This window comes from Panulirus ornatus, chromosome 56 (genome assembly GCF_036320965.1).
Source record: "Panulirus ornatus isolate Po-2019 chromosome 56, ASM3632096v1, whole genome shotgun sequence".
NCBI classification, from domain to species: Eukaryota; Metazoa; Arthropoda; class Malacostraca; order Decapoda; family Palinuridae; genus Panulirus; species Panulirus ornatus.
The window spans coordinates 33,737,473-33,760,243 of NC_092279.1; the positions used below are offsets into that span (position 1 = coordinate 33,737,473).

General features: G+C 40.4%; 1 protein-coding gene across 1 annotated transcript in view; it reads left to right on the forward strand.

Annotated features, from left to right (window-relative positions):
* LOC139765787 (glutamate receptor ionotropic, kainate glr-3-like) overlaps window positions 1–20,036 on the forward strand; it is an 84,343-nt gene extending 64,307 nt beyond the window's left edge. Inside the window, exon 8 of the mRNA XM_071693581.1 lies at window positions 19,767–20,036. Coding sequence (XP_071549682.1) covers window positions 19,767–19,846 — 80 coding nt within the window. The 3' untranslated portion in view covers window positions 19,847–20,036. The remainder of the gene's footprint in view (window positions 1–19,766) is intronic.
* Window positions 20,037–22,771: the final 2,735 nt, after the last annotated feature.

Genomic DNA, 22,771 nt, shown 5'->3' on the forward strand with positions numbered 1-22,771 from the left:
CATACAAGGAATAGAGTGAATTGGAACGATGTGGTATACCGTGGTCGACGTGCTGTCAATGGATTGAACCAGGGCATATAACATTCTCGGAAACACTACACCTTCAAACATACCCACTTTTGCTTTTCAAGAAACAAATTTCAACGCTCCCAGAACTTTTGCCCCCTCCCCCATCCTATGATTCACTTTCGCTTCCATGTTTCCATCTGCTGCAAAATCCACTCCCAGATATCTAAAACACTTCACTTCCCCCAGTTTTTCTCCATTCAAACTTACACTACAGTTGACTTGTCCCTCAACCCTACTGTACCTAATAACCTCGCTCTTATTCACATTTACTCTTAACTTTCTTCTCTCACACACCTTACCAAACTCAGTCACCAGCTTCTGCAGTTTCTCACATGAATCAGCCACCAGTGCGGTATCATCAGCGAACAACAAATGACTCGCTTCCCAAGCTCTCTCATCCACAACAGACTTCATACTTGCCCCTCTTTCCAAAACTCTTGCATTCACCTCCCTAACAAACCCATCCATAAACAAATTAAACAGCCAAGGAGACATCGCGCTCCACTGTCGCAAACCAAGATTCACTGAGAAGCAATCACTTTCCTCCCTTTCTACACGTACACATGCCTTACATCTTCGATAAAATCTTTTCACTGCTTCTAACATATTGCCTCCCACACCATATATTCTTAATACCTTCCACAGAGCATCTCTATCAACTCTATCGTATGCCTTCTCCAGATCCAAACAAATGCATTTGCTTTTCTAAGTAATTCTCACATACATTCTTCAAAGCAAACACCTGATCCACACATCCTCTACCACTTCTGAAACCACACTCCTCTTCCTCAATCTTATGCTCTGTACATGCCTTCACCCTCTCAATCAATACCCTCCAATATAATTTCCCAGGAATAATCAACAAACTTATACATGTGTAATTTGAGCACTCACTCTTATCCCCTTTGCCTTTGTACAATGGCATTATGCAAGCATTTCGCCAATCCTCAGGCACTTCATCATGAGTGATACATACATTAAATAACCATACCAACCAGTCAACAAGACAGTCACCCCTTTTTTTAAATTCTACTGCAATACCATCCAAACCCGCTACTTTTCCGGCTTTCATCTTCCGGAAAGCTTTTACTACCTCTTCTCTGTTTACCAAATCATTGTCCCTAACCCTCTCACTTTGCACACCACCTCGAGTAAAACACCCTATATCTGCTACTCTATCATCAAACACATTGAACAAACCTTCTAAATACTAACTCCATCTCCTTGTCACATCACCCCTACTTGTTATCACTTCTAAATTAGCCCCCTTCACTGATGTTCCCATTTGTTCCCTTGTCTTACGCAATTTATTTACCTCCTTCGAAAACCTCTTTTTATTCTCCCTAAAATTTAGTGATACTCTCTCACCCAACTCTCATTTGCCCTCTTTTTTAACTCTTGCACCTTTCACAAGCATCTTTTCCGCAAGCTATCATTGCTTCCCTAAATACGTATCATTCCTCCCCACTCCACTTATGTCCTTTCATCTTATCTTTTTCCATTCTGTACTCAGTCTTTCCTGGTACTTCCTCACACAGGTCTCCTTTCCAAACCCACTTACTCTCACCACTTTCTTCACCCGAAGAATGTCTTTTTTTTTTCTGAAAGCCTCTACAAATCTTCACCTTCGCCTCCACAATATAATGATCAAACATCCCTCCAGTTGCACCTCACACCACGTTAACATCTCATATATATATGTATATATATATATATATATATATATATATATATATATATATATATATATATATATATATATATATATATATATATATATATATATATATATTTATATATATGTTTCAGGAGTATTGCTACTCCTTCCCTTGCTCTTGTCCTCTCACTAACCCCTGACTTTACTCCCCAGACATTCCCAAACCACTCTTCCACTTTACCCTTGAGCTTCGTTTCACTCAGAGCCAAAACATCCACCTGTGTGAGGAAGTACCAGGAAAGACTGAGTACAGAATGGAAAAAGATAAGATGAAAGGACATATATGTGTCGGAGGTGGAGGGAGCAAGGAGAAGAGGGAGACCAAATTGGAGGTGGAAAGATGGAGTGAAAAAGATTTTGTGTGATCGGGGCCTGAACATGCAGGAGGGTGAAAGGAGGGCAAGGAATAGAGTGAATTGGAGCGATGTGGTATACCGGGGTTGACGTGCTGTCAGTGGATTGAATCAAGGCATGTGAAGCGTCTGGGGTAAACCATGGAAAGCTGTGTAGGTATGTATATTTGCGTGTGTGGACGTATGTATATACATGTGTATGGGGGGGGTGGGTTGGGCCATTTCTTTCGTTTGTTTCCTTGCGCTACCTCACAAACGCGGGAGACAGCGACAAAGTAAAAAAAAAAAAAAAAAAAAAAAAAAAAATATATATATATATACATATATATATATATATATATATATATATATATATATATATATATATATATATATATATATATATATATATATATATATATATATATATATATATATATATATATATATATATATATACAGATATATACAGATATATACCTCCCTAACAACCCCATCTATAAACAAATTAAACAACCATAGAGACATCACACACCCCTGCCGCAAACCTACATTCAGTGAGAACCAATCACTTTCCTCTCTTCCTACACGTGCACATGCCTTACATCCTCGATAAAAACTTTTCACTGCTTCTAACAACTTGCCTCCCACACCATATATTCTTAATACCTTCCACACAGCATCTCTATCAACTCTATCATATGCCTTCTCCAGATCCATAAATGCTACATACAAATCCATTTACTTTTCTAAGTAATTCTCACATACATTCTTCAAAGCAAACACCTGATCCACACATCCTCTACCACTTTTGAAGCCATATATATATATATATATATATATATATATATATATATATATATATATATATATATATATATATATATATATATATATATATATATATATATATATATATATATATATATATATATATATATATATATATATATATAGATATATATATATATATAGATATATATATATAGATAAATATATATATATATATATATATATATATATATATATATATATATATATATATATATATATATATATATATATATATATATATATATATAAATATATATATATATATATATATATATGTATATATATATATATATATATATATATATATATATATATATATATATATATATATATATATATATATATATATATATATATATATATTGGTGACTGAGTTTGGTAAAGTATGTGAAAGAAGAAAGTTAAGAGTAAATGTGAATAAGAGCAAGGTTATTAGGTATAGTAGGGTTGAGTGTCAAGTCAATTGGGAGGTATGAATGGAGAAAAACTGGAGGAAGTAAAGTGTTTTAGATATCTGGGAGTGGATCTGGCAGCGGATGGAACCATGGAAGCGGAAGTGGATCATAGGGTGGGGGAGGGGGCGAAAATTCTGTGAGCCTTGAAGAATGTGTGGAAGTCGAGAACATTATCTCGGAAAGCAAAAATGGGTATGTTTGAAGGAATAGTGGTTCCAACAATGTTGTATTGTTACGAGGCGTGGGCTATGGATAGAGTTGTGCGCAGGAGGATGGATGTGCTGGAAATGAGACGTTTGAGGACAATGTGTGGTGTGAGGTGGTTTGATCGAGTAAGTAACGTAAGGGTAAGAGAGATGTGTGGAAATAAAAAGAGCGTGGTTGAGAGAGCAGAAGAGGGTGTTTTGAAATGGTTTAGGCACATGGAGAGAATGAGTGAGGAAAGATTGACCAAGAGGATATATGTGTCGGAGGTGGAGGGGACGAGAAGTGGGAGACCAAATTGGAGGTGGAAAGATGGAGTGAAAAAGATTCTGTGTGATCGGGGCCTGAACATGCAGGAGGGTGAAAGAAGGGCAAGGAATAGAGTGAATTGGATGGATATGGTATACCGGGGTTGACGTGCTGTCAATGGATTGAATCAGGGCTTGTGAAGCGTCTGGGGTAAACCATGGAAAGCTGTGTAGGTATGTATATTTGCGTGTGTGGACGTATGTATATACATGTGTATGGGGGTGGGTTGGGCCATTTCTTTCGTCTGTTTCCTTGCGCTACCTCGCAAACGCGGGAGACAGCGGCAAAAAGAAAATATATATATATGTATATATATATATATATATATATATATATATATATATATATATATATATATATATATATATATATATATATATATATATATTTATATTTATTTATTTTGCTATGTGGCTGTCTCCCGCTTTAGCGAGGTAGCGCAAGGAAACAGACGAAAGAATGGCCCAACCCGCCCATATACACATGTATATACATACACGTCCACACACGCAAATATACTTACCTATACATCTCAATGTACACATACATATACACACACAGACATGTACATATATACACATGTACATAATCAATACTGTCTGCCTTTATTTGTTCCCATCGCCACCTCGTCACACATGGAATATCAACCCCCTCCCCCTCATGTGTGCGAGGTAGCGCTAGGAAAAGTCACCAAAGACCCCATTCGTTCACACTCAGTCTCTAGCTGTCATGTAATAATTCACCGAAACCACAGCTCCCTTTCCACATCTAAGCCCTACACAACTTTCCATGGTTTACCCCAGACGCTTCACATGCCCTGGTTCAATCCATTGACAGCACGTCGACCCCGGTATACCACATCGTTCCAATTCACTCTATTCCTTGCACGCTTTTCACCCTCCTGCATGTTCTGGCCCCGATCACTCAAAATCTTTTTCACTCCATCTTTCCACCTCCAATTTGGTCTCCCACTTCTCCTCGTTCCCTCCACCTCTGACACATATATCCTCTTGGTCAATCTTTCCTCACTCATTCTCTCCATGTGGCCAAACCCTTACATTACTTAATCGATCAGACCACCTAACATCATATATTGTCCTCAAACATCTCATTTCCAGCACATCCACCCTCCTGCGCACAACTCTATCCATAGCCCACGCCTCGCAACCATACAACATTGTTGGAACCACTATTCCTTCAAACATACCCATTTTTGCTTTCCGAGATAATGTTCTCGACTTCCACACATTCTTCAAGGCTCCCAGAGTTTAAGCCCCCTCCCCCACCCTATGATTCACTTCCGCTTGCATGGTTCCATCCGCTGCCAGATCCACTCCCAGATATCTAAAACACTTTACTTCCTCCAGTTTTTCTCCATTTAAACTTACCTCCCAATTGACTTGACCCTCAACCCTACTGTACCTAATAACCTTGCTCTTATTCACATTTACTCTTAACTTTCTTCTTTCACACACTTTACCAAACTCAGTCACCAGCTTCTGCAGTTTCTTACATGAATCAGGCACGAGCGCTGTATCATCATCGAACAATAACTGACTCACTTCCCAAGCTCTCTCATTCACAACAGACTGCATACTTGCCCCTCTTTCCAAAATCCTTGCATTCACCTACCTAACAACCCCATCCATAAACAAATTAAACATCCACGGAGACATCACACACCCCTGCCGCAAACCTATATTCACTGATAACCAGTCACTTTCCTCTCTTCCTACACGTACACATGCCTTACATCCTCGATAAAAACTATTCATTGCTTCTAACAACTTGCCTCCCACACCATATATTCTTAGTACCTTTCGCAGAGCATCTCTATCAACTCTATCATATGCCTTCTCCAAATCCATAAAAACTACATACAAATCCATTTGTTTTTCTAAGTATTTCTCACATACATTCTTCAAAGCAAATACCTGATCCACACATCCTCTACCACTTCTGAAACCACACTGCTCTTCCCCAATCTGATGCTCTGTACATGCCTTCACCCTCTCAATCATTACCCTCCCATATAATTTACCAGAAATACTCAACAAACTTATACCTCTGTAATTTGAGCACTCACTCTTATCCCCTTTGCCTTTGTACAATGGCACTATGCAAGCATTCCGCCAATCCTCGGGCACCTCACCCTGAATCATACCTACATTAAATAACCTTACCAACAAGTCAACAATACAGTCATCACTTTTTTAAATAAATTCCACTGCAATACCATCCAAACCTGCTGCCTTGCGGGCTTTCATCTTCCGTAAAGCTTTTACTACCTCTTCTCTATTTACCAAATCATTTTCCCTAACCCTCTCACTTTGCACACCACCTCGACCAAAACATCGTATATTTGCCACTCTATCATCAAACACATTCAACAAACCTTCAAAATACTCACTCCATCTCCTCACATCACCACTACTTGTCATCACCTCCCCATTAGTCCCCTTCACTGAAGTTCCCATTTGCTCCCGTGTCTTACGCACTTTATTTACCTCCTTCCAAAACATCTTATTGTTCTCCCTGAAATTTAATGATACTCTCTCACCCCAACTCTCACTTGCCCTCTTTTTCACCTCTTACACCTTTCTCTTGACCTCCTGCCTCTTTCTTTTATACCTCTCCCACTAATTTGCATTCTTTCTCTGCAAAAATCGTCCAAATGCCTCTCTCTTCTCTTTCACTAATAATATTTCTTCTTCATCCCACCAGTCACTACCTTTTCTAATCAACCCACCTCCCACGTTTCTCATGCCACAAGCATCTTTTGCGCAAGCCATCACTGCTTCCCTAAATACATCCCATTCCTCCCCCACTCCTCTTACCTCCTTTGTTCTCACCTTTTACCATTCTGTTCTCAGTCTCTCCTGGTACTTCCTCACACAAGTCTCCTTCCCAAACTCACTTACTCTCACCACTCTCTTCACCCCAACATTCTCTCTTCTTTTCTGAAAACCCATACAAATCTTCACCTTCGCCTCCACAAGATAATGATCAGACATCCCTCCAGTTGCACCTTTCATCACATTAACATCCAGAAGTCTCTCTTTCGTGCGTCTATCAATTAACACGTAATCCAATAACGTTCCCTGGCCATCTCTCCTACTTACATACGTATACTTACGTATATCTCGCTTTTTAAACCAGGTATTCCCAATCACCAGTCCTTTTTCAGCACATAAATCTACAAGCTCTTCACCATTTCCATTTACAACACTGAACACTCCATGTATACCAATTATTCCCTCAATTGCCACATTACTCACCTTTCCATTCAAATCACCCATCACTAGAACCCGGTCTTGTGCATCAAAACCACTAACACACTCATTCAGTTGCTCCCAAAACACTTGCCTCTCATGATCTTTCTTCTCGTGCACAAGTGCATATGCACCAATAATCACTCATCTCTCTCCATCAACGTTCAGTTTTGCCCATATCAATCAAGAATTTACTTTCTTACATTCTATCACATACTTCCACAACTGATTCAGGAGTAGTGCTACTCCTTCCCTTGCTCTTGTCCTCTGAATAACCCCTGACTTTACTCCCAAGACATTCCCAACCCAATCTTCCCCTTTACCCTTGAACTTTGTTTCACTCAGACCCAAAACATCCAGGTTCCTTTCCCCAAACATACTACCTATCTCTCCTTTTTTCTCATCTTGGTTACATCCAAACACATTTAGACACCCCAATTTGAGCCTTCGAGGAGGATGAGCACTCCTCGCGTGACTCCTTCTTCTGTTTCCCCTTTTAGAAATTTAAAATACAAAGGGGAGGGTTTCTGGCCCACCGCTCCCGTCCCCTTTAGTCGCCTTCTACGACACGTGGGAAATGCGTGGGAAGTATTCTTTCTCCCCTATCCTCAGGGATATATATATATATATATATATATATATATATATATATATATATATATATATATATATATATATTTTTTTTTTTTTTTTTTTGCTTTGTCGCTGTCTCCCGCGTTTGCGAGGTAGCGCAAGGAAACAGACGAAAGAAATGGCCCAACCCACCCCCATACACATGTATATACATACGTCCACACACGCAAATATACATACCTACACAGCTTTCCTTGGTTTACCCCAGACTCTTCACGTGCCCTGATTCAATCCACTGACAGCACGTCAACCCCGGTATACCACATCGCTCCAATTCACTCTATTCCTTGCCCTCCTTTCACCCTCCTACATGTTCAGGCCCCGATCACACAAAATCTTTTTCACTCCATCTTTCCACCTCCAATTTGGTCTCCCTCTTCTCCTTGTTCCCTCCACCTCCGACACATATATCCTCTTGGTCAATCTTTCCTCACTCATTCTCTCCATGTGCCCAAACCATTTCAAAACACCCTCTTTTGCTCTCTCAACCACGCTCTATTTATTTCCACACATCTCTCTTACCCTTACGTTACTTACTCAATCAAACCACCTCACACCACACATTGTCCTCAAACATCTCATTTCCAGCACATCCATCCTCCTGCGCACCACTCTATCCATAGCCCACGCCTCGCAACCATACAACATTGTTGGAACCACTATTCCTTCAAACATACCCATTTTTGCTTTCCGAGATAATGTTCTCGACTTCCACACATTCTTCAAGGCTCCCAGAATTTTCGCCCCCTCCCCCGCCCTGTGATCCATTTCCGCTTCCATGGTTCCATCCGCTGCCAGATCCACTCCCAGATATCTAAAACACTTCACTTCCTCCAGTTTTTCTCCATTCAAACTCACCTCCCAATTGACTTGACCCTCAACCCTACTGTACCTAATGACCTTGCTCTTATTCACATTTACTCTTAACTTTCTTCTTTCACACACTTTACCAAACTCAGTCACCAGCTTCTGCAGTTTCTCACATGAATCAGCCACCAGCGCTGTATCATCAGCGAACAACAACTGACTCACTTCCCAAGCTCTCTCATCCCCAACAGACTTCATACTTGCCCCTCTTTCCAAAACTCTTGCATTCACCTCCCTAACAATCCCATCCATAAACAAATTAAACAACCATGGAGACATCACACACCCCTGCCGCAAACCTACATTCACTGAGAACCAATCACTTTCCTCTCTTCCTACACGTACACATGCCTTACATCCTCGATAAAAACTTTTCACTGCTTCTAACAACTTGCCTCCCACACCATATATTCTTAATACCTTCCACAGAGCATCTCTATCAACTCTATCATATGCCTTCTCCAGATCCATAAATGCTACATACAAATCCATTTGCTTTTCTAAGTATTTCTCACATACATTCTTCAAAGCAAACACCTGATCCACACATCCTCTACCATTTCTGAAACCACACTGCTCTTCCCCAATCTGATGCTCTGTACATGCCTTCACCCTCTCAATCAATACCCTCCCATATAATTTACCAGTAATACTCAACAAACTTATACCTCTGTAATTTGAGCACTCACTCTTATCCCCTTTGCCTTTGTACAATGGCACTATGCACGCATTCCGCCAATCCTCAGGCACCTCACCATGAGTCATACATACATTAAATAACCTTACCAACCACTCAACAATACAATCACCCCCTTTTTTGATAAATTCCACTGCAATACCATCCAAACCTGCTGCCTTGCCGGCTTTCATCTTCCGCAAAGCTTTTACTACCTAGTCTCTGTTTACCAAATCATTTTCCCTAACCCTCTCACTTTGCACACCACCTCGACCAAAACACCCTATATCTGCCACTCTATCATCAAACACATTCAACAAACCTTTAAAATACTCACTCCATCTCCTTCTCACATCACCACTACTTGTTATCACCTCCCCATTTGCGCCCTTCACTGAAGTTCCCATTTGCTCCCTTGTCTTACGCACTTTATTTACCTCCTTCCAGAACATCTTTTTATTCTCCCTAAAATTTAATGATACTCTCTCACCCCAACTCTCATTTGCCCTTTTTTTTTCATCTCTTGCACCTTTCTCTTGACCTCCTGTCTCTTTCTTTTATTCATCTCCCACTCAATTTCATTTTTTCCCTGCAAAAATCGTCCAAATGCCTCTCTCTTCTCTTTCACTAATACTCTTACTTCTTCATCCCACCACTCACTACCCTTTCTAATCAACCCATCTCCCACTCTTCTCATGCCACAAGCATCTTTTGAGCAATCCATCACTGATTCCCTAAATACATCCCATTCCTCCCCCACTTCCCTTACTTCCATTGTTCTCACCTTTTTCCATTCTGTACTCAGTCTCTCCTGGTACTTCCTCACACAAGTCTCCTTCCCAAGCTCTCTTACTCTCACCACCCTCTTCACCCCAAGATTCACTCTTCTTTTCTGAAAACCCATACAAATCTTCACCTTAGCCTCCACAAGATAATGATCAGACATCCCTCCAGTTGCACCTCTCAGCACATTAACATCCAAAAGTCTCTCTTTTGCGCGCCTGTCATTTAACACGTAATCCAATAACGCTCTCTGGCCATCTCTCCTACTTACATAAGTATACTTATGTATATCTCGCTTTTTAAACCAGGTATTCCCAATCATCAGTCCTTTTTCAGCACATAAATCTACAAGCTCTTCACCATTTCCATTTACAACACTGAACACCCCATGTATACCAATTAATCCCTCAACTGCCACATTACTCACCTTTGCATTGAAATCACCCATCACTAGAACCCGGTCTTGTGCATCAAAACCACTAACACACTCATATATATATATATATATATATATATATATATATATATATATATATATATATATATATATATATATATATATATATATATATATATATATATATATGTATATATATGTATATATATATATATATATATATATATATATTTTTTTTTTTTTTGTTTATCTATTATATATTTATCTTGCTTTGTCGCTGTGTCCCGCGTTAGCGAGGTAGCGCAAGGAAACAGGCGAAATAATGGCCCAAACCACCCACATACACATGTATATACATACACGTCCACACACGCAAATATACATACCTATACATCTCAATGTACACATAGATATACACACACAGACATATACATATATACACATGTACATAACTCATACTGTCTGTCTTTATTAATTTCCATCGCCATCCCGCCACACATGGAATAACATCCCCTTCCCCCTTCATTTGTGCGGGGTAGCGCTATCAAAAGACCGTAAAGGACCTAATCGTTCACACTCAGTCTCTAGCTGTCATGTAATAATGCACCGAAACCACAGTTCCCTTTCCACATCCAAGCCCTACAGAACTTTCCATGGTTTACCCCAGACGCTTCACTTGCCCTGGTTCAATCCATTGACAGCACGTCGACCTCGGTATACCACTTCGTTCCAATTTACTCTACTCCTTGCACGCCTTTCACCCTCCTCATTGTTTAGGCCCCGGTCACTCAAAATCTTTTTCACTCCATCGTTCCACCTCCAATTTGGTCTCCCACTTCTCGTTCTCTCCACCTCCAACACATATATCCTCTTGGTCAATCTTTCCTCACTCATTCTCTCCATGTGACCAAACAATTTCAAAACACCCTCTTCTGCTCTCTCAACTACAATCTTTTTATTTCCACAGATCTATCTTACCCTTACATTACTTACTCGATCAAACCACCTCACACCACATATTGTCCTCAAACATCTCATTTCCAGCACATCCACCCTTCGGCGCACAACTGTATCTATAGCCCACGCCTCGCAACCATACAACATTGTTGGAACCAGTATTCCTTCAAATATACCCATTTTTGCTTTCCGAGATAATGTTCTCGACTTCCAAACATTCTTCAAGGCTCCCAGAGTTTTCGCCCCCTCCCCCACCCAATGATTCACTTCCGCTTCCATGGTTCCATCCGCTGCCAGCTCATCTTCCAGATATCTAAAACTCTTTACTTCCTCCAGCTTTGCTCCATTCAAACTTACCTCCCAATTGACTTGACCCTAAACCCTACTGTACCTACGAACCTTGCTCTTATTCACATTCACTCTTACCTTTCTTCTTTCACACATTTTACCAAACTCAGTCACCAGGTTCTACAGTTTCTCACATGAATCAGCCACCAGCGTTGTATCATCAGCGAACAACAATTCACTCACTTCCCAAGCTTTCTCATCCACAACAGACTTCATACTTGGCCCTCTTTCCAAAACTCTTGCATTCACCTACCTAACAACCCCATCCATAAACAAATTAAACAACCATAGAGACATCACACACCCCTTCCGCAAACCTACATTCATTGAGAACCAATCACTTTCCTCCCTTCCTACACGTACACATGGCTTACATCCTCAATAAAAACTTTTCACTGCTTCTAACAACTTGCTTCCTACACCATATATTCTTAATACCTTCCACAGAGCATCTCTATGAACTCTATCATATGCCTTCTCCAGATCCATAAATGCTACATACAAATCCATTTGCTTTTCTAAGTATTTCTTACATACATTCTTCAAAGCAAACACCTGATCCACACATCCTCTACCACTTCTGAAACCACACTGCTCTTCCCTAATCTGATGCTCTATACATGCCTTCACCCTCTCAATCAATACCCTCCCATATAATTTACCAGGAATACTCAAAAAACTTATACCTCTGTAATTTGAGCACTCATTCTTATCCCCTTTGCCTTTGTACAATGGCACAATGCAAACATTCCGCCAATCCTCAGGCACCTCACCATGAATCATACATACATTAAATGACCTTACCAACCAGTCAACAATACAATCACCCCCTTTTTTAATAAATTCCACTGCAATACCATCCAAACCTGCTGCCTTGCCGGCTTTCATCTTCCGCAAAGCTGTTACTACCTCTTCTCTGTTAACCAAATCCTTCTCCCTAACCCTCTCACTTTGCACACCACCTCGACCAAAACACCCTATATCTGCCACTCTATCATCAAACACATTCAACAAACCTTCAAAATACTCACTCCATCTCCTCACATCACCACTACTTGTTATCACCTTCCCATTAACCCACTTCACTTAAGTTCCCATTTGCTCCCTTGTCTTACGCACTTTATTTACCTCCTTCCAAAATATCTTTTTATTCTCCCTAAAATTTAATGATATTCTCTCACCCCAACTCTCATTTGCCCTCTTTTTCACCTCTTGCACCTTTCTCTTGATCTCCTGCTTCTTTCTTTTATACATCTCCCACTCATTTGCACTTTTTCCTTGCATAATCGTGCAAATGCCTCTCTCTTCTCTTTCACTAATAATCTTACTTCTTCATTCCATCACTACCCTTTCTAATCAACCCACCTCCCACACTTCTCATGCCACAAGCGTCTTTTGCGCAAGCCATCACTGCTTCCCTAAATACATCCTATCCCTCCCCCACTCCCCTTACCTCTTTTGGTCTCACCTTTTCCATTCTGTACTCAGTCTCTCATGGTACTTCCTCACACAAGTCTCCTTCCCAAGCTCACTTATTCGCACCATTCTCTTCACCCCAACATTCTCTCTTCTTTTTTGAAAACCCCTACAAATCTTCACCTTCACATCCAGAAGATAATGATCAGACATCCCTCCAGTTGCACCTCTCAGCACATTAACATCCAAAAGTCTCTCTTTCGCGCGCCTTTCAATTAACACGTAATCCCATAACGCTCTCTGGCTATCTCTCCAACTTACTCACGTATACTTATATATATCTCGCTTTTTAAACCAGGTATTCCCAATCACCTGTCCTTTTTCAGCACATAAATCTACAAGTTCTTCACGATTTCCATTTACAACAGTGAACACCCCATGTATACCAATTATTCCCTCAACTGCCACATTACTCACCTTTGCATTCAAATCACCTATCACTATAACCCGATCTTGTGCATCAAAACCACTAACACACTCATTGTTCCCTATAACCGGGTCTTGGCAATCGAAACCACTAACACACTCATTCAGCTGCTCCCAAAACACTTGCCTCTCATAATCTTTCTTCTTATGCCCAAGTGCATATGCACCAATAATCACCCATTTCTCTACATCAACTTTCAGTTTTACCCATATCAATCTAGAATTTACTTTCTTACATTCTATCACACACTCCCACAACTACTGTTTCAGGAGTAGTGCTACTCCTTCCCTCTCTCTTGTCCTCTCACTAACCCCTGACTTTACCCCCAAAACATTCCCAAACCACTCTTCCCGTTTACCTTTAAGCTTCGTTTCACTCAGAGCCAAAGCATCTAGTTTCCTTACCTCAAACATACTACCTATCTCTCCTTTTTTCACATCTTGGTTACATCTACACACACTTAGACACCCCAATTTGAGCCTATGAGGAGGATGAGCACTGCCCGCGTGACTACTTCTGTTTCCCATTTTAGAAAGTTAAAATACAAGGAGGGGAGGATTTCTGGCCCCCCCCGCTCCCGTCCCCTCCCTCTCTCTCTCTACATATATATGTTATTTATTTTTTTATTATTTTCCTTTGTTGCTGTCTCCCGAATTAGCGAGGTAGCGCCAGGAAGCAGACGAAAGAATGGCCCAATCCACTCACATACACATGTATATACATTCACGTCCACACACGCAAATATATACACCTATACATCTCAACGTATACATATATATACACACACAGACATATACATATATACATATGTACATAATTCATGCTGTCTGCCTTTATTCATTTCCATCGCCACCCTGCCACACATGAAATAACAACCCCCTTCCCCTGCAAATGGGCGAGGTAGCGCTAGGAAGACAACAAAGGCACCATTCGTTCACACTCAGTCTCCAGCTGTCACGTAATAATACACCGAAACCACAGCTCCCTTTCCATATCCAGCCCCACAGAACTTTCCAAGGTTTAGCCCAATTGCTTCACCTGCTCTGGCTCAATCCATTGACAACACGTCGACCTCGGTATACCACTTCGTTCCAATTCACTCTGTTCCTTGTACGCCTTTCCTCTTCCTGCATGTTCATGCCCCGCTCACTCAAAAGTTTTCTCACTCCATCTTTCCACCTGCAATTTGGTGTCCCACTTCTCCTCGTTCCCTCCACCTCTGACATATATATCCTCTTGGTCAGTCTTTCTTCACTCATTCTCTCCATGTGACCGAACCATTTCAAAACACCCTCTTCTGCTCTCTCAACCACACTCTTTTCATTACCACATATCTCTCGTACCCTATTATTACTTAATCGATCAAACCAACTCACACCAGATATTGTCCTCAAACATCTCATTTCCAGCACATCCACCCTCCTGCGCACAACTTTATCCATAGCCCACGCCTCGCAACCTTACAACATTGTTGCAACCACTATTCCTTCCCTCAAACATAGGCATTTTTCTTTCCGAGAAAATGTTCTCGACTTCCACACATATTTCAAGGCTCCCAGAATTTTCGCTGCTTCTTTTCACTGCTTTTAACAACTTGCCTCCCACACCATATATTCTTAAAACCTTCCACAGCGCATCTCTATGAACTCTATCAAATGCCTTCTGCAGATCCATATATGCTACATACAAATCCATTTGCTCTGCTAAGTATTTCTCACATACATTCTTCAAAGCAAACGCTTGATCCACACATCCTCTACCACTTCTGAAACCATACTGCTCTTCCCCAATCTGATGCTCTGTACATGCCTTCACCCTCTCAATCAATACCCTCCCATATAATTTCCCAGGAATACTCAACAAACCTATACCTCTGTAATTTGAGCACTCACCTTTGTCCTATTTGCCTTTGTACGATGGCACTATGCAAACATTCCGCCAATACTCAGGCACCTCACCATGAATCATATATACATTGAATAACCTTACCAACCAGTCAACAATACAGTCACACCCTTTTTTTAATAAATTTCACTGCAATTCCATCCAAACGCGATGCCTTACCGTCTTTCATCTTCCGCAAAGCTTTTACTACATCTTCTCTGTTTACCGAATCATCCTCCCTAACCCTCTCACTTTGCACACCACCTCGACCAAAACACCCTATATCTGCCACTCTATCATCAAACACATTCAACAAACCTTCAAAATACTCACTCCACCTCCTTCTCACATCACCACTACTTGTTATCACCTACCCATTAGTCTCCTTCACTGATGTTCCTATTTGTTCCTTTGCCTTATGCACTTTACTTACCTACTTCCAAAATATCCTTTTATGCTCCCTGAAATTCAATGATACTCTCTCACCCCAACTATCATTTGCCCTGTTTTTCACCTCTTGCACCTTTCTCTTGGCCTCCTGCCTCATTCTTTTATATATCTCCCGATTATTTGCATCATTTCCAAGGAAAGATCGTCCAAATGCCTCTCTTCTCTTTCACTAATAAACCTATTTTTTCATCCCACCTCTCACTCCCCTCTCTAATCTGCCCACCACCCACGCTTCTCTTGCCACAGGCATCTTTTGTGCAAGCCATCACTGCCTCCCAAAATACATCTCTTTCTTCCCCCACTCCTCTTGCGTTCTTTGTTCTTACCTTTATCCATTCTGTATTCAATATCTTCTGGTACCTCCTCACACAAGTCTCCTTCCCAAACTCACTTACTCTCACCACTCTTCACACCAGCAATCTCTCTTCTTTTCTGAAAACCTCTACATATCTTCACCTTCGCCTCCACAAGATAATGATCAGACATCCCTCCAGTTGCACCGCTTAGAACATTAACATCCAAAAGTCTCTCTTTCGTCCACCTATCAATTAACACGTAATCCAATAACGCTCTCTGGCCATCTCTTACTTACGTATGTATACTTATGTATATCTCTCTTTTTAAACCAGGTATTCCCAATCACAAGTCCTTTTTTCAGCACATAAATCTACAAGCTCCTCACCATTTCCATTTACAGCACTGAACATCCCATGTACACCAATTATTCCCTCAACTGCCACATTACTCACCTCTGCATTCAAATCACCCATCACTATAACCCGGTCTCGTGTATTAAAACTACAAACACACTCACTCACCTGCTCCCAAAACACTTGCCTCTCATGATCTTTCTTCTCATTCCTAGGTGCATATGCACCAATAATCACCCATCTCTCTCTATCCGCTTTCAGTTTTACCCATATCAATCAAGATTTAGTTTCTTAGACTCTATCACCTACTCCCACCACTCTTGTTTCAGAAGTAGTGCTACTCCTTCCCTTGCTCTTGTCCTCTCAGTAACCCCCGATTTTACTCCCAAGACATTCCCAAACCACTCTTACCCTTTTTCCTTGATCTTCGTTTCACTCAGAGCCAAAACATCCAGGTTCTTTTCCTCAAACATACTACCTCTCTCTCCTTTCTTCTCATCTTGGTTACATCCACACACATTTAGACACCCCAGTCTGAGTTTTCGAGGAGGATGAGCACTCCAGGCGTGTCTCCTTCTTCTGTTTCCCCTTTTAGAAAGTTAAAATACAAGAGGGATGGGGGTCCAGCCCCCCGCTCCCGTCCCCTTAAGTCGTCTTGTACATGTGAGGTATGCGTGGGAAGTATTCTTTGTTCCTTATCCCCAGGGATATATATATATATATATATATATATATATATATATATATATATATATATATATATATATATATATATATATATATATATATATATATATATAACTTTTGTGCGCCTCATGCGTCTCTTGCACATGTGAGCACTACTTCCCTAAACACTTCCCATTTTTAACCCACTTTTCTAGTTTCATTTACTCTCACCTGTAGCCATTCTGCACTCAGTCTCTCCTGGTATTTCTTCACACAAGTGTCTTTTCCAGGCTCACTTACCTGCCACTTTCTTCTCACCAATAACATTTTATCTTTTCAGAAAACCTTTACACATCTTCATCCTCTCCTCCACAAGATAGTGATCAGACATCCACCAGCTGCCCCTCTCAGCACAATCACATACAAAAGTATCTATTTAACATATATATTATTAAATATAGGGAGCGGGGGGCTGGAAATCCTCCCCTCTCATTTTTTTTTAATTTTCCAAAAGAAGGAACAGAGAAGGGGGCCACGTGAGGATATTCTCTCAAAGGCTCAGTCCTCTGTTCTTAACGCTACCTCACTAATGCGGGAAATGGCGAATAGTATGAAAGAAAAGAAAGATATATATATATATATATATATATATATATATATATATATATATATATATATATTTTGCTTCGTCGCTGTCTCCCGCGTTTGCGAGGTAGCGCAAGGAAACAGACGAAAGAAATGGCCCAACCCACCCCCATACACATGTATATGCATACACGTCCACACACGCAAATATACTTACCTATACATCTCAATGTACACATATATATACACACAGAGACACATACATATATACTCATGCACACAATTCACACTGTCTGCCTTTATTCATTCCCATCGCCACCTCGCCACACATGGAATACCATCCCCCTCCCCCCTCATGTGTGCGAGGTAGCGCTAGGAAAAGACAACAAAAGTCCCATGCGTTCACACTCAGTCTCTAGCTGTCATGCAATAATGCCCGAAACCACAGCTCCCTTTCCACATCCAGGCTCCACACAACTTTCCATGGTTTACCCCAGACGCTTCACATGCCCTGATTCAATCCAATGACAGTACGTCAACCCCGGTATACCACATCGATCCAACTCACTCTATTCCTTGCCCGCCTTTCACCCTCCTGCATGTTCTGGCCCCGATCACTCAAAATCTTTTTCACTTCATCTTTCCACCTCCCATTTGGTCTCCCACTTCTCCTCGTTCCCTCCACCTCCGACACATATATCCTCTCGGTCAGTCTTTCCTCACTCATTCTCTCCATGTGCCCAAACCATTTCAAAACACCCTCTTCTACTCTCTCAACCACGCTCTTTTTATTTCCACACATCTCTCTTATCCTTACATTACTTACTCGATCAAACCACCTCACACCAAACATTGTCCTCAAACATCTCATTACCAGCACATCCACCCTCCTGCGCACAACTCTAGCCATAGCCCACGCCTCGCAACCATACAGCATTGTTAGAACCACTATTCCTTCAAACATACCCATTTTTGCTTTCCGAGATAATGTTCTCGACTACCAAACATTCTTCAAGGCTTCCAGGATTTTCGCCCCCTCCCCCACCCTATGATTCACTTCCGCTTCCATGGTTCCATCCGATGCCAGATCCACTCCCAGATATCTAAAACACTTTACTTCCTCCAGTTTTTCTCCATTCAAACTTACCTCTCAATTGACTTGACCCTCAACCCTACTGTACCTAATAACCTTGCTCTTATTCACATTTACTCTTAACTTTCTTTCATACACTTCACCAAACTCAGTCATCAGCTTCTGCAGTTTCTCACATGAATCAGCCGCCAGCGCTGTATGAACAACAACTGACTCACTTCCCAATCTCTCTCATCCACAACATACTTCATACTTGCCCTTCTTTCCAAAACTCTTGCATTCACCTCCCTAACAACCCCATCCATAAAAGAATTAAACAACCATAGAGACATCACACACCTCTGCCGCAAACCTACATTCACTGAGATCCAATCATATATATATATATATATATATATATATATATATATATATATATATATATATATATATATATAAATCAATGTATCATTTCTGATTATTTTGTTATGTCTTGTTAGATATAGTTTTTCGACACATAACACATTGTGATCTTATCCCAATAGGTTATCATTTCTAAGGTCATCAATATGGCGCAGTCCTAAGTTCATATCAGTACTGTTCAATACATCTTTTGTCTTTATGAATAAAAATTTGATAGATTGATTGGAACATCACTTAACTGCGCCTCTGACTCAGTCTCTAACCTCCTTACCTGTTGCAGGCACCACGCTGGGGTTGGTTATGTTCGCATGTGAGCATGCGAAATCCCTAAGTCTTCAGCCACAGCTTCCAGGTGCTTAAAACTCTCGGGACGTAAATTGATCAGCTGTGTGATATCATTATGTAACTTCCTAATTTGTTGATTACTCTGATCCTCGATTATGCAGGTTTTAATAAAGTTTCCTATTCGATAATTATTGTATCTTTTATGATATATTTGGAATTATTGTTTTGAAAAAAGATTTCAGTAATTAAATTTTTTCCACATGTTTCTTAATTCATTTGCCTCTCTTACCCATTGGCGCCTAGTACATTGTATTCTGGTTTCTCTATCTGTATTTAATCTTGACGATATAATTATAAGAAAGAGTTTGACACTTTGTATTTATCGTTTTTCTGTTTTACCTGCATCTGATGAACCTCTCTACTTGTGTACATTTTGCAGACACAAACATACACACATACAGACACATACACACACACACAGACACATAGACACACAAACACACACACACACATATATATGTATATATATATATATATATATATATATATATATATATATATATATATATATGTATATATATATATATATATATATATATATATATATATATATATATATATATATATATATATATATATATATATATATATATATATATATATATATATATATATATATATATATATATATATGTATATTGATATGGGTAAAACTGAAAGTTGATGGAGAGAGATGGGTGCATATGCACCTGAGCATGAGAAGAAAGATCATGAGAGACAAGTGTTTTGGGAGCAGCTGAATGAGTGTGTTAGTGGTTTTGATGCGAGAGACCGGGTTATAGTGATGGGTGATTTGAATGCGAAGGTGAGTAATGTGGCAGTTGAGGGAATAATTGGTATACATGGGGTGTTCAGTGTTGTAAATGGAAATGGTGAAAAGTTTGCAGATTTATGTGGTGAAAAAGGACTGGTGATTCGGAATACCTGGTTTAAAAAGAGAGATATACATAAGTATACGTATGTAAGTAGGAGAGATGGCCAGAGAGCGTTATTGGATTACGTGTTAATTGATAGGCGCGCAAAAGAGAAACTTTTGGACGTTAATGTCCTGAGAGGTGCAACTGGAGGGATGTCTGATCATTATCTTGTGGAGGCGAAGGTGAAGATTTGTAGAGGTTTTCAGAAAAGAAGAGAGAATATTTTAGTCATGAGTATGGTGAGAGTAAGTGAGCTTAGGAAGGAGACTTGTGTGAGGAAGTACCAGGAGAGACTGAGTACAGAATCGAAAAAGGTGAGAACAAAGGAGGTAAGGGGAGAGGGGGGAGGAATGGGATGTATTTAGGGAAGTAGTTATGGCTTGCGCAAAAGATGCTTGTGGCATGAGAAGCTTGGGAGGTGGGCAGATTAGAAAGGGTAATGAGTGGTGGGATGAAGAAGTAAGATTATTAGTGAAAGAGAAGAGAGAGGCATTTGGACGATTTTTGCAGGGAAATAAAGCAAATGAGTGGGAGATGTATAAAAGAAAGAGGCAGGAGGTTAAGAGAAAGTTGCAAGAGGTGAAAAAGAGGGCAAATGAGAGTTAGGGTGAGAGAGTATCATTAAATTTTAGGGAAAATAAAAAGATGATTTGGAAGGAGGTAAATAAAGTGCGTAAGACAAGGGAACAAATTGGAACTTCAGTGAAGGGGGCTAATGAGGAGGTGATAACAAGTAGTGGTGATGTGAGAAGGAGGTGGAGCGAGTATATTGAAGGTTTGTTGAATGTGTTTGATGATAGAGTGGCAGATATAGGGTGTTTTGGTCGAGGTGGTGTGCAAAATGAGAGGGTTAGGGAAAATGATTTGGTAAACAGAGGAGAGGTAATAAATCCTTTGCGGAAGATGAAAGCCGGCAAGGCAGCAGGTTTGGATGGTATTGTAGTGGAATTCGTTAAAAAAGGGGGTGACTGTATTGTTGACTGGTTGGTAAGTTTATTCAATGTATATATGATTCATGGTGAGGTGCCTGAGGATTGGCGGAATGCTTGCATAGTGCCATTGTACAAAGGCAAAGGGGACAAAGGTGAGTGCTCAAGTTACAGAGTTATAAGTTTGTTGAGTATTCCTGGGAAATTATATGGTTGGGTATTGATTGAGAGGGTGAAGGCATGAACAGAGCATCAGACTGGGGAAGAGCAGTGTGGTTTCAGAAGTGGTAGAGGATGTGTTGATCAGGTGTTTGCTTTGAGGAATGTATGTGAGAAATACTTCGGAAAGCAAATGGATTTGTATGTAGCATTTATGGATCTGGAGAAAGCATATGATAGAGTTGATAGAGATGCTCTGTGGAAGGTATTAAGAATATATGGTGTGGGAGGCAAGTTGTTAGAAGCAGTGAAAAGTTTTTATCGAGGATATAAGGCATGTGTACGTGTAGGAAGAGAGGAAAGTGATTGGTTCTCAGTGAATGTAGGTTTGCGGCAGGGGTGTGTGATGTCTCCATGGTTGTTTAATTTGTTTATGGATGGAGTTGTTAGGGAGGTGAACGCAAGAGTTTTGGAAAGAGGGGCAAGTATGCAGTCTGTTGTGGATGAGATTGCTTTGGAAGTGAGTCAATTGTTGTTCGCTGATGATACGGCGCTGGTGGTTGATTCATGTGAGAAACTGCAGAAGCTGGTGACTGAGTTTGGTAAAGTGTGTGAAAGAAGAAAGTTGAGAGTAAATGTGAATAAGAGCAAGGTTATTAGGTACAGTAGGGTTGAGGGTCAAGTCAAGTGGGAGGTAAGTTTGAATGGAGAAAAACTTGAGGAAGTGAAGTGTTTTAGTTATCTGGGAGTGAATTTGGCAGCGGATGGAACCATGGAAGCGGAAGTGAATCATAGGGTGGGGGAGGGGGCGAAAATTCTAGGATCCCTATACATGTGTGGAAGTCGAGAACATTATCTTGGAAAGCAAAAATGTGTATGTTTGAAGGAATAGTGGTTCCAATAATGGTATATGGTTGCGAGGCGTGGGCTATGGA